The 14,190-nt window shown below is 37.3% G+C and overlaps 1 protein-coding gene across 1 annotated transcript; it reads right to left on the reverse strand.

The window, feature by feature from the left end:
* Positions 1 to 1,841: 1,841 nt before the first annotated feature.
* Npvf (neuropeptide VF precursor) lies at positions 1,842 to 3,755 on the reverse strand. The gene is made up of 2 exons (XM_005008447.3): positions 3,618 to 3,755; positions 1,842 to 2,242 (listed from the first exon to the last, which is right to left on the reverse strand). Exons 1-2 carry the CDS (start codon positions 3,753 to 3,755, stop codon positions 1,859 to 1,861), a joined length of 522 nt encoding a protein of 173 aa, XP_005008504.2. The 3' UTR covers positions 1,842 to 1,858.
* Positions 3,756 to 14,190: the final 10,435 nt, after the last annotated feature.

The following is a 14,190-nucleotide window of genomic DNA, read 5'->3' on the forward strand; positions in this document are numbered from 1 at the left end:
AATGAAATTTAAAAAGTTGGTGTTTATAAATTATTTATAAATGTTTATAAGTTATTTTTTATCTTTGTTTACTTGTCATCATATTTGTCTGGTTACACATCTATTTAATTTTTTAATTAAGGGTCACTGTGTCCGTGACTTTACATAAGGTAGTGATGCGCCTTCAGCCTCTGCCTCTGTCTTTACCCTTCTCTCTCTCTCAAACTCTCTCTCCCCATTACCAGAGACATCTTAAGTATTCACAATGCTCTTTTTATTCAAACAAAAATTATGTTAACTTTAAATTACAAATATTCTTTAAATTGTTTTATGTAATTTGTACGGACAAGGAAAAGTTATGATCAATGGTACATAATCCATCAAGAATCCTGCCATTTTTTCTTGTCTTAACCATAGAGCTATCTGTAATTTACAGGCCACAGTTTCATATCATCTTTAGGGGCAGGCTTCAGACTTCTTATTTTCCTTGTTTCACTTCTGCATCATCCATTTTCTTGAACATCCATCTCCTAAAATGTAAACAGAATAAAATGTTCTCATTCATCAGAACATCAGTACGCAAAAGCTTATAAAACTGTGACCCAGAGGTCTAACACCTAACTGTGCTTCAGTTGAAATGTGTTGCAGCTGAGATGAATGAGATGTTGATGCTGAATTTGTGATGGGCATCAGGTTTAAAAACTTTCCTCTGATTCACATCTTCCTCACTCCCTCCCACTCCCGCCTGGTTAGTTGCTGAATTCTATCTGTGTGTAATATCCCAGGATCTGCACAAAAGTGATGGGGATTTTCCATCTCCTGATGAATAACATCCCCTGTCCTTTGCTAGGCCATGCATGTCTGTACGCTCCTCTTCCTTTACCCATCTTGTCTTCAGTCCTCTCCTCTTCACATACTATTTTGTATTATTATTTTTTCGCTCTTGTCATACTAAACCTTGGCTTTCTGGCTCACCTTGCTTTGGTGCCATAGCTAACATGCCTCTTTGTGCCTAGAAAGGGTCTCCCTCCTCCCACCAGTTTCTGGGTGTGCAAACTACAGCTTTCCTTCCATGTATGACTCAGGAAATGTCCATTGCTTTCATCTGTAGGAGCTTTTTTGTGTCTTTCTTATCATTTAATTCTGTCAAATCCTAAGGGCTTACTTCACGGGCCTAGGCACTGGGGACATGGCAATAGGCAAAAATTATAGAAGTTATAATACTGAAATCTATTGAAAATAGCTGACCTTAAACATATAATGAATCAGATGGAGATAAATGTCATTAGGGGAAAAAATCAACCAGAAGTGTTCTGAAGTGGCTTCTCTGGTAAGGTGACACAGCTTGCTACCTTGCTTTCTTTTCTCTTTAATGAAAGCGTTAATTTTACTTTGTATAAAAATGTTTTTTCAAATATATATTTTTTACTGGAAGATAATGTTAATTAAAAAATCTTCATTTATAAAATGAAGTCCAGAAAAATAAAAAAACTTTGATTGAAAGGGGAAAAGAACCGATTTGCATTTGAGGTCTGGGTTACATGTCACCAACTTAAATTCTCAATCTTGTCCCTGCATGGATGTAGATGTGTTGTGGGACTTAAGGAGTAACGAGGCTGGTGCCCATGGGTGGCTTTGGGAAGCCATGTCATTACTATGTGCCTCTAGCCATGCTTATAGTACCCGGCCTCCACAGGTATTAATTTGCAGGCATTTATATTACTGTCTTCACTTTTCTCCTCTCAAGAAGCTTATTTTCTTAAAACATATTTTGAAAAAAACCCTGCAGTCCTATTTATGTTTCTGGACCAGCTCTATATTATAGCCACTTTGACTAGTTTCCAAGTATTTACCTTGGTTGGTTGTTTTTATCAGGATTCTAGATTTCTTCGCTCTGGCAGGTCATGCAGTGAAGTAACTCATTGGCAGAGAGTGAATGCATGGATCGTCTAAGCAAATTGCTCAGTGTCTTAGAGGCGCTTTTGGCCATTGTCATTCTCCCAAACCTTTGGGGGAGGTTAGGAAGATGCCTAGAGATGCCTGCCTCCATATTTCTTCCAAACCTCAGAGGCAGGTTGACTGAACCCCTGGGGTTCCTTTCTTCTTTCATGGTCCTCCCAAATCTCAGTGGCAAGTTGGCTGCAGCGTGTGGTGTTTTATTAACTGCAGGTGTACTCATCTTCATGACGTTTTTTGGTCCCCAATCTTTTAATTCTTGAAAAGTGAAACTTCTTTCCTTTTCTCCTTTTGGGGTTCCTTGAGGCTACAATTAGAAATGACCCGTAAAATAATTTATTGTTGCTATAAGCCATAGACTCAGACTTTATTCTGTGGAATTGTTAAAGCTATAAACAAAGTTTGTGTTCTTATGTGCAAGACTTTTAAATAAATAATTTGTATTAAGCTTCTTAAAGCAATCTAGTTCTCTGTCCCTAGACTATTGTAAGATAACTGTAAAATATTAATAAAATATATGCAGTAAATATAGCAATATGTTTGAGCAGCAGGAATATAATGAGTTATTGAAATGAGGCAAAAGTTTATTTTACTGCAGTTACTCTCTTTTGGTTTCTTGATTCATGTTGTTTATGAAATATTGCATATATTTTTATATGTTAACTTTAGAGAAATGTCCCATTTTTCCTTTCCATATTTTGCATCCTCCTCTTCCCCTTAAAGGCCAAATGGTACAGAGGAACGTGATAAAATGCAAATAGAGATACTAGCCAGATTTTGAGGGATAATTGTAGGAGGTTCCAGTGAATTTCGTTTTCCCCTTCATATTTATCATTCCAGTCTAAAAAATCTCAAGAAACCAATTTTATCTTATTAGAATATAAGTTACAATTTTAGTAAAGAGCTAATTGGTTTGTGGATTATTGCAACACAAACATAACAACTTTATAAGAACCATTTAAAATATACTAAATATATAATTAGTTTTACTATAGAAGTTTGTTCTTATAAAGATTTTTTTTTTGATACCAGGAATTGAACATGGGACCCCCTTGTGGCCAGGCAGGTGCTGTACTGCTGAGCCACATCCCTTGCCTCTTAGAAAGATTTTTTTTTTCTGATTGTGACCTGAGTAAAATGACTAATACATACTCATTCTGGCAAACTTGGAAAGGTTATCAAAATATAATGAACAAAATAAAAACAACATGTGATTCCATCATCTAGGGATAGATAAATGTTTAACTTAGATAAAGATTTATCATAAACTTCCCAGCTTGTAACCTCTAGCTAGAAAGTGGAAATGCTGCGGTCATTTATACGTTAAGACAATTCAAATATACAGCTAAAATCAAATTCAAAATCAATTCAGAAATACAGCTACGTCTTATTTTGATTACTATGTATTCAAATATGCAGTTCTGAGTCAATTGAAAATATATTAATGTTATTACGCTTGGTAGGTGTAACAGTCTAAGTAGCAGACTCTGTCATTCGAGAGGGCAGCCATGTGCTTTTGTAAGTAATGTAAGTCACACCAATATATTGTGATAGGAAACAAAATAAACCCCCAAAATACAAAAGCAAACACAAGCTAACTTATTCTTTACTCTTTAAAAAGGATCAGATTCAGGACAAATGTTACATATAGAATGCTGGTCATATTAGATTTAAAAACTTACCTCAGAACATTTGTCATAATTTTCTTTGCTGTGAAGATGTCCCATTGTTAGTTCATCTGCATAAAAGATATTTGATGTTAACAAGATTGAAGTGGCTAAAGTCAATAAAATGAACCTTTTTGATGAAATAATTTCCATTTTGCCCAAATCTAAAATTAAGTTAGTACATGGAGCCCAGTGTCTTTCAGGAAGGGAAATCAGGGTGCTTTTATACAGTCCAAAAACAAAAATGTTTCCAGTAACAATGAAATCAATCCCACACATTTGAAGTACTAATTTTAATTAGAGAGTGTAACTAAAATATGCATGTAAGGAATGTGTATTTGTGTTTGTAAATTCATTAACTTTAAAAATAATTTCCCTCATTATGAAAGCTCTTCTAATTAGGTAAGGTTGAGGTAAGAGTAATTAAGATTCCAAACAGAATGCTTTATTTCTCTGAGCTTAAACAAAAAATATTTTGTTTTATTATTTCCACCAGTTTTTCAGGGAAGGAAGAAGAAAGAATTTCATACAAGCTAGCTATGGTTTTTAAAATTCACACAAAAGAACTAGGAATACTCTTTTCAAAATATGAAAAGGATTATAAGTCATACAATATCCCAATAAAATGCCACTTATTAATTTTTTGAGAAATACTGTTTGGTTATTAAAAAGCTTCAGGAGTAAATGTCAGCTGTAATATCAATAATGAATAGAAGAGCAAATATGAAGTAGGCGTTTTGACAAACCGGCCGACTCAGGAAGCAGTCGAATCCTTTAGATTTGCCCCAAGGGCCTTATTTGGTAAATCTGCATGAATCATCGGGGTTTTATTTGTATCAATTTACCATATCCTACCTTCCTGTCCAAAGTCCTTAAGAACTCTAGCAAAGGCTGGGTAAGTGACACGCATGCTAATTTTGTTGCTCCCAGAGCCCACATTATTTAGGTAATCTGCTTTGCCACAGACATACTGACACAGTGGCATTAAAAGAGAATTTATAGAAATAAGTGTGTGTTTACTGAAATGCGATAGCCAGGATCTTTCAGAGCAGTTGACTGGTATTCTTAAAACCCTGCCTTATCTAGGCTGCATGGAGTCCAGAAAAATGTAACTTGGTCCCACTAGTTCCTTTAACCTTCTCAGGAGAAAAAGACCTTTACATGGATCTCCAACACGCCAGCTACTTATGTATGCAACGACTTGAAGGTGACTTAACAAAAAGTCATACCATTGCTCTGTGATATTAAGAATCATGCACCTCTAGTCTTCCTCATTAAGCATCCTTACATAATTCAAGATGCAAAATGGCAGAAGTAAAGACCATTCTCTGGGTTGAAGATCTCTAGGATCAGCCAGAAAGTTGGAAAACAGTGGGTGAACTCTTGGAATGCTTTAAAATCACACTTGCCTGTGACCTCTCCTAAGGCAGCTGACTCCATTGGCTTCATTTGTTTTAGTCTGTGGTAGCCAAGAATCCCCACAGTAGGAGGTAATTAATTTAATTCATAGTCTAGTGTTAATTTTGTAATGCTGTATTGGGTTATTTGGGTTTAATTTCCCTGAGGATTTAATATACTTCTCTTCCAAATTGTTCTTATGCAAACTGCTGATGGAACTGCCTTTTTTTGTGGTCAGTAGATCCAAACTTTTGAGAAATGGGTAAAGCAAGGGGCAAATCTTGTTGACCAAGCTCACACCCTGGAAAACAGCAGCAAGTGTCAGTTTAAGTCTCTTTCAAAATTGTGTTTGTTTCTAGTTATCCTTTTCGAATAACATGGAACTTAAGTAATTACAGTTTCAGTGTGCCACTTAGCGCTGAAACTCTTGGCATGTCCATCAAGAGTTTTTCTGATTCTAGTCAAAATCCAGTTTAGTCTGTATGACTAATTGCTCTCCTACCTCTGTCTACCGGGTTTGTCTTCCAAGTCTGGAGTGTGATCATAATGACTTCATTATTATAGGGCTTGGCTCTTTCCAAGCACATCTTCATTTAGCTTTGAAAACATTAACAGATACAGAACAAAATTGCCTAACATACACACTATGGAATGACCATCAATCTTTTGGTGAAATCTGCTTCTACATGCACACATATAGGCTAGTTGGTTTGGGGCTTTTTTTTTTGGTCTTTTTTGAGACAAGGTCTCACTATGTAGTTCAGGTTGGCCTTGAGCTCACTTTGTAGCTCAGGCTGGTCTTAAACTCGCAACGATCCTCCCACCTCAGCCTCTTGAGTGCTGGGATTACAGGCCTGAGCGACCATGCCCGGCTTGGTTTTGGGCTTCTTGAGGACACCTAGGCATATAAACATACAACACACTATCTTTCTGACTTGTGGGATTTAGATGTATGCTTCATTTGCTAAAAATTCAGAAGCCTTAGAATTTATATTCTAAGTCCCTCTGTTTAGCTCAGACATGTTTGAGTTTTAGGCCCCCAGATATTCAGTGTCCTGTCAGATAGTGTTGTTTGGATTTCCATACACGTTTCCATAAAGTTCATTATGTCTAAATGAAATTTATCTGTTCATTGTCTACTTTTCTTCTTATGTTTTTCATTTCAATGAATAGTATTGCATCAGTTGGTAAACAATGAGGAGACAGTGATATAAAAATTTGATCAAGGAATGATTAATGTAAATAATTAATTATAGCAATAGATTAGCTTTTAAGGGGTAAAGAATACACTAGAGTCGAGGTGGAATATTCAAGGAGAGAGCAGATTGGCTTGAATTCAGACCACATTGGAGAAGTGTGGACAGGCAAGAAGTTTTCTGGGTGCCTAGGCCGGAACTTATCCACTCTCATAAGCAAGAGACACCTTCTAGGGTGAGGAAGAAAGGCTGGGCAGGAAACTCCTGGAATATCTGGAGGCTCCTGGGATCCTCCAGTGTCCCCCACAGGCACTGCTGCCCACCATGTATAGGACCACAAAGAAACAAGCAGAAAAACACTTGAAATAGGAAAAGCCTCTTCCTGCTGCAGTCCCCCTCCAGTGCCTCTTAGTGACAAAATTTAAGTTTTTGTTCGTCACAGGAGAAATTCTTAATATGCCTATCTCCATTATCTCTAATCACACACTGAAGGATAGAATTTGTTTTTATTTATTTTTATTTTAAAGAGAATAAAACAAAATAAAACAGAACAAAGTCAATCAAAACAAACCAGGGTAAGTGACACAGGATTTCAAAACAAGGTAATAGGAAATCAATAATTGTTACCATGATGTCTCCTGCTGTCTTCAAAATACTTGCAGATACCTTCAGACATAGTGAAAATCAAACAAAACAGAACAGAATAGAACCAATAAAAACAAAATAAAGAAAGCAATACAGGACTTCAAAATAAGATAATAGTAAATCCAAAATGGCTACCGTAATAAATCTTGTTATCTTTGAAATAGCTGCCCCTGCCATCAGAGATAGTAAAATCAAACAAAATGAAACAGAACAAAACTCAACTCAATGAAACAATGAAAATGATACAAGACTTCAAAACAAGACCATAGGGAATCAATAATGGCCACCTTCCTCAGAAGGAGATCTCCCATAGGTGCTGCACTGTGTATTGTTATCTTCTGAATAGATGATCAGGCCACTGACTTTAGACTTGCGAAATCAGTAAAACACTAAACTTTGCAAGCATTAAATTGCGTTTCACCTCAATAGCCATCATCACATCCTGTATTCTGTGGATCAGCTGATGGCTTATGGTAGAGGGGAGGAGGTCATCTCTTGTTTCCCAGCCCACATGCTGGAAGGGGCTGGCATTTGGTTCTCCTGCCAGCAGCCCATGCATGGCGCCGATTTGCAGGGAGGGCTTGCTTCTTGGTGACTTCTTGTTCTCTCCGCTGGCGGTTCATGAATCTGAAGGATAGATCTGGAACTGACAAGCAATAAACTGGTTAACTGGTACAGTTACTCTCCTGTATCCATTTATCCAAGTCTGTATCCTTTGTGAGATTCTTGATGATTTCCTTCCCTTTCTTTCTATATCCTCTATAGCTGATGAACAATTGTGCTGGTTCTAGTTTTGAGGTACTACATCCAGTAAAACCAATATGTTTCTTCTGGGGTGGAGGCTAGTACTGGGGATTAAACTGAGGATCTTTGTACTAAGCCCTATCTCCAGTTCTTTTATATTTTAAAATTTGAGGCAGTGTCCTGCTTTGTTGCTCAAACTGGGCTTGAACTTTCTATTGTTCTGGCTCAGCCTGCCAGAGTGCTGGAATTACAGGAATGAGTCACCATGCCTGGCTAGTGTTTTCAATCTTTCCCTTAAACTGTTCTAAGTATTTTGTGGATTATCTTATTTCTCTTACATAACAATCCATGAATAGGTGCCATTTTTGTTTCTACTCTACAAAATGGGAAGCTAAAGTACAGAAGGGGAAATGAAGTTACTTTCCCCACTTGTGGCAGAGCCAGGATTGGAACCAAAGATGTTTGAGCACTTAATGATTGTGCGAGTGTACCCAGTCAAGTCTAGGTACTTATAAGTAGCTCTTAAATCCACTCATTGTTTGCATCCCTTCTGCAGTTACCCAGTTCATCATTTTTCCTAGGTTAGAGTCTTTTTTTTTTTTTTTTTTTTTTGAAGGTAGTAAAATACAACAAAACAAGACAGAACAAAACCAACTGGGACAATGCAGTGAAACTGGTACAGAGCTTCAGAGCAGGATACTGGGATAACAGTTCTAGGTACCATAGTATATCTTGTTATCTTTACATTAGCTGTCTACTAAATCAGGTATAGCAAAATCAAACCAAAACTAGAACATTATCAAACCTATTAAAAAAGAATATTAAATAGAACAAAACAATTAATCAGAACAAAGCAAAATAATGAAAACAACCTTTGCCTTCAAAGAGAAGATAGAAGGAAATCCCCCATATTTGCTACGTTGCATACTGTCATCCTCCCAAGAGATGCTCAGACCTCTGGCCCCAGGTCAGCATAATCAGCCAAACAATACAAGCATTTAGTTGTTTTATGTGCCTTAGTTGCTCTCAACTCTGGCTGACCTCAAGACACCATCCAGTTGCTAACCAGAGTGAGGGCTTGGGGGTTGGTGGAGCGGGAGGCATGGGAAGATTGATTCTCAGCCTGCACGCTGGTAGGCTCACAGGAGTCACTGACTTGTTCTTTCCTTGGCATGCCTGCTGATTGCTTGTGCCACCGCCACTTACCAGGAAGGGAGACTTGTTACTTTCTTGCTCAGCCCCCCAAGTTCCAACATGGCTGGATCTCAGGAGACACTGACGTGTTCCTAGGTTAAAGTCTTTTCCTGGTCTTATCCAATCCTTTTTTTTTTTTTTGTCTTTTTGAGACAGGGTTTTGCTATGCAGTTCAGGCTGGCCTTGAGCTCACTTTGCAGCCCAGGCTGGTCTTGAACTTGCAACGATTCTCCTGCCTCAGCCTCCCGAGTGCTGGGATTACAGGCATGAGCCACCATGCCCAGCTCTACTTCAATACTTTTGATCAGAAAAATTTTATAAAACACAATACATTTATGGCATTTTAAAATATCTTTCAATGGCTTCCCATTTCCTCCTGAATCTTAGCCTAATTTTTAAGACTTGGTTTCTGCTTATTTCTTCAGCATTAACTCTTCTCTCTCTGCTTTGTGACAAACTTTTCTGTTCTTCCAAATGGTTGTGTTTTTTCTTGTCTCCGACCCTCTGCTCACGACTTGCCTGTGCATTATTTGCTACTTATCTCTTTTGTACACATATTCACTGTTTATACCTCAAATGAAGCATCACATGCTTTGAAAAGTCTTTCCTGGCTTCTAGCTCCAAGAGATAGCTCTATTTTCTTCCTGGTTCTGGATCTTGACCTTATCTCTGGATCTTGTCTGGATCTTATCTCATGTCCTCCACTGCTCTGGAAACTGTGTGAGGGCAAGCCCTTGCTTGTGTAGATCATAATAGTATTTATTACACGAACATTTAGGAAATTTTATGCTTAAATGAATGGGAAAATTTTTCAGTAGTATTGGAGAAAAGAGATAGTATTGGGGAAATTTTTAATTATCCCTTCCAGTTTTGGCCATTATCAAGAATTTTCTTTTACTGTGATCTATGCATGATTAGAATTTAAGTTTGTGGTTTGTCCTGAAATTAGAATGTCTTAATATTCTCTTGTTGGTGATTCACCCAAATTTTTTTTACTGAGACCTCAACCTGAACAGTCAGGTATAAATACGATGAGTGTGATTTTAGGTTTATTTTGTTTTAATTAATCATGCAGCTTGATGAGTTCAATGTGTTCTGGCAGATCTTGCCATGCCAATAGGCATAACTTAGGTGCAAACACCAAGAAGGATATGAAAAGGGACTGCACAGCTTCATAGAGGGCTTGCAACGATGTTTTAGGCTCTCTCACCAGGCACACCATGTGACCAAAAAGGGTTTTTGGTTGCTTATTACTTTTCTGTGCTTCTTAGGTATGCCTATCAGGCAGTGAGCATAAGGAACAAATCATTTCTACCCATGAGGTGACTTGGTTTTGGATTTAGGATTTTGTAATGCTCTGAGATAGCTGCACTTCTAGTACAATAAAAGGTACTCATTTTTGTTTTTTGTGCCATGGGCTGCATGGTTCTATTTAGATCTTTATGTAGAAGGGGCAGCTTGCTCCACAGATGGATCCATGCTTCCTGAGGCCACAGTGAAGGCTACCAAAGGTGGTGTTAATTTTAATATCCAGGACATGGTTATAGAACCCTTCTTTCCATCATCAATCCAGGCATTTATTTCTAGGTTGCCTGCATTTTAAAACTGTTTATTTTTTCCCTTTCATCTAAGCATAATCCAATTGTTGTTATACAGAAGAATTTATGCTTATTAGAATCTTAGTTTACATTTCATGTTACAAAGTATTTTGCAACCACTTGTTAACTAATTTCACACTCTCTTTAAAGGTGGGTGGTAGTATTGTATATAATTCATTTCAGCATTATGTGTGGTAGAGAAAAAGAAATATTTGCCTTTGTTCCAAACATAAACATTATATGCAAATTGTATAAAATAAAAAACCTTGGTAATACCTTGCGTCTAGATTCATGAGGGGCTTTTTATAATGAGCTTGTCATATTTTGATGGCACGATGGTATTTACTTCTCTGTTTTTTACCATGACAGATTACAGTGCCAGGGCCTGGGAAGGTACTGATGGAAATGTGAGAGAAAAAATTAGTCTTCTATGTGGTAAAAACAGTTGAAATTCAATTCTGCTTGAAGTAACTTAAAGAATCAATTTGTACAATATAAGAATAACATTAAATATTTATAAAATTTAATTCACGTGATTTATTCTACAAGATTGACTAAAATGGCAAGGTTCCTATATCTAAAGGACATATTTTATGGCAATGTAGCGAACAAACTGTCAGTATCAGTATTAGATCTTTCAAATTATATGAAATGGTGGCATTTTAAAAAAATTTAAAGCAATTGTGCAAGGTTGATTAAGAAGCAGCCTCTACCATACAGCTTTCCAATTCAAGCTTTTACATTTTTTAATGTTTTATTTTATTGGCTTTTTTTCCTTTCAGAAAGAATGTGTGATTTTTACTAGCCTGGCGGGGTGTGGTGGTACCTCTTGCCAAACAGTCAAGAAAACTCAGAATTTTGTGTATGAGGGGCAAAGACCAGATGTTTAGTTAAAACGATGCATTTTTTTTTTACACAAATGTAGCAATTGGAAACCAAGACCTTTACTGGGATTTCTTCTCCCTTTTTTTCTTTCTTTTTTTTCTTTTCCTCCCTCCCTCTTTTGTCCTTTCTTTCTTTCTTTTTTGCATTCATTCTTTTTGTTTCTTTCCACTATCTTTTGATATTTTAAAAATAAGCAGGCAGTCTCTTGTTATTCCAACTTGAGCATGATAATTTGCTATAAAAGTGTGCCTTTTCAGTATCTTATTTTTATTTTTACTTTGTTGTTTTTTGAAGGAGCCTGCCTGAAAATGTAGAATATGCTTTTCAAGTAGTATTTTGCTATAATATAAAAGAAAATTTAAGACTTAGAATAGCTCAGGAAGGACCTAGCCTAATCCTAGGCCACCTCTTTCTATTGGCTTGGCCACGCTTTCTCTGAGGAGGAAATTTGTTGCTTATACCTACATTAATATGGGTTGTGGTGCGTATCTCCAAGGACAGTGGGTTTTCAGTTTCATAATGCAAGACAGATGCAAATAAGACATGGCTGATACGGATCTTCTAGATGCTTTCATCTCCCTGAAAGGAGACTAACTGGAATTAGCACAAGAAGAGTTTTTTTTTTAAATAATAGGGGTCAAGTTATTTTTGTGCTTCCGAGTGGTTGTAAGAACTTCTGTAAAGGTTCCAGGCATACAGTTGCCTAGGTTCTCTGCAAAAACTGGCTGAGCTCTGCCCACTCTGGTGCCAACACACTTGCACTTTGACTTTCTGCTTTCTGTTACCTCATCTTCGCTGGCCTCTCTGTTCTCCTGGGAGCTCTTGTGGGTACTTCCGCCCAGTGGTTACCTCTGTCACTTGGTTTACATCAATTATACTTTTTGTGACATTGTTTTTGCACAGCCCTTCAAAGGGTTGTGTCCATGATATAGTCAGAAGTCACAGCTTAGCAGTTCTACTGATTATACACAATCAATCCCATTATAAATAAAATGCAACCAATTCCAAGCAGGAAAACAGGAAAAAAAAAGTCATATTCCTTCTATTATCTTTGGAGGTTCACTTAAAAATAGTTTTAATGTATAGCAATTTCGGGTGTAATTTTAATTAAATTTTCTGGTGAAATTTAGACAATTGAAAAGGTGAAATTTAGACTGAAAATTCCTGTTCTAATTGAGGTTAAATGAGCTAAATAAATGTTAATGTAATCACCATTAAATACCTAATGAATTCAATTCCATTCTGGGTGTTAAAACTTAACCAGATTTTAAATTGGTGAATTTAAGAGATCAGATATCTCTCCTTTGAGAGCCTATAATAAAAATGAAATAGATGAAGTAGGCAAAGGTTTAGAGCATATTTACATGCATAAGCAGGCACGCCAGCTTTAGAGACAAGCGCCTGTAATAATCGTAGTCATAATGACCCACAGCAGTTTTAGAAAGGTGGCCTTACTAGAGGTGCTTCTCCGACTTAGTGATAGGGGCACCCAGTGATCCATAATCTAGAAACATCCAACTTGGAGAGTGACGAGACATTTAATGAATCACCCATCTGTCCATGCCTCGTCCTCTGATTTCTAGGTCAACAGCAGTAGAATCAGCTTTCTTACGTTTTCATATATCTCAGGCTCATTTGTTTATTTATAGATACCAGTTCAAAATCTTTTACTATATATCTTAATCTAATCTCATGTAGATAAAAATATTCAGGGAGAAGGAGCCTCAGAGTCCTGGTGAGCTCTGATATATAGATTAAAAAGAGCATGGAGAGATACAGAATAGGAAAGAAGTCATTGTGGGCTCCTGTTGGACCTCTCTGCTTCTGAAGCAATTTTCTATTCTTGTAAATGTTTTGCAGTTGAAGCTTTTGTATTGGTGCAAGTGCAAAATAAGATGCTCATTTATCTAATATATTACTCAGAACTCCTTGATTGCTCAATATTAAAATTTCTAATATATTCTAGCAAAATGGGGAACTTATTATATGGAGCCTGAGATCTTATGCATGGGATTGAGGCCTATAAATCAGCTAAACCCAAGGACTCAAACCACCGTCCAGATTTTCTCTTGGATTCCTTTTCTTTTTGTACCAGGGATCGAACTCATGACCTTTAATCACTGAGCTAAATCCTCAGTCCCTTTTCTTGGATTCTCATTTTCCTCCCTTCACCTGCTGTATTATCTCTTCCTCCTACTATCTAGTTTTTCTTTTCCTTTCCTATTTATTTGGCAGTGCTGAGTTTCCATGCTCTCAGTTTTAGCAACGCTGAGAAAAGTTGTCTTATGATTCTTAGTTCCAGAGTCAAAGTATCAGGGAAGCACTCTGATTGGCCTATGTGGATCAGGCATCCCACCCTGAACCAATCATCTGCTCCCAGAGTACACATCCAGAAGATTCTGTTGTGAAACTGTAAGAGAAGTTTATTTACTAAACTTCTGCAAAGACAATTCAACAGTCAGCCAATTCAGCTAGACAGGTTAAGTGTGCTGGAGACTCTAGATTGTTTTCTCCTGGATTTCAGTTTCTTGGGCAGGAATTGAAATCTATTTGGTGAAAATCTAAGTTCTGACTTGTGATCAAGGGGTGACTTACCCAGTCTGTGCTGGTACAGATATTTCTGTTTCTCTGCAGAGATGCTGAGGAGGTGTCTATCCCAGCTGGGCAATACCAGTAGACAGTGCTTTCAGCTGTGCCATCTGGGTCTTTGTTTTTGCAAGCAGGTGTTCTTGTGTGATATTTTTGTAGTTCATGTGGGCTTCGATGGCATTAAAAACCCCCAAACAAAACAAATTCTAGATCTTTCTTCCCCAGGGGTGAGGGCACGATTCCCAGCTATTTCTCCATATATCCATCAAAAGCTGTGCCAAACTGAGAGAGACTGTAAGAACCCCTTCTCCCCTGGCAGGTGAAAACCCTGGCTCAGGT

The sequence above is a fragment of the Cavia porcellus genome, unplaced genomic scaffold (genome assembly GCF_034190915.1).
Source record: "Cavia porcellus strain 051 isolate PalLab524CR breed Dunkin Hartley unplaced genomic scaffold, mCavPor4.1 scaffold_2, whole genome shotgun sequence".
In the NCBI taxonomy this organism is placed as follows: domain Eukaryota; kingdom Metazoa; phylum Chordata; class Mammalia; order Rodentia; family Caviidae; genus Cavia; species Cavia porcellus.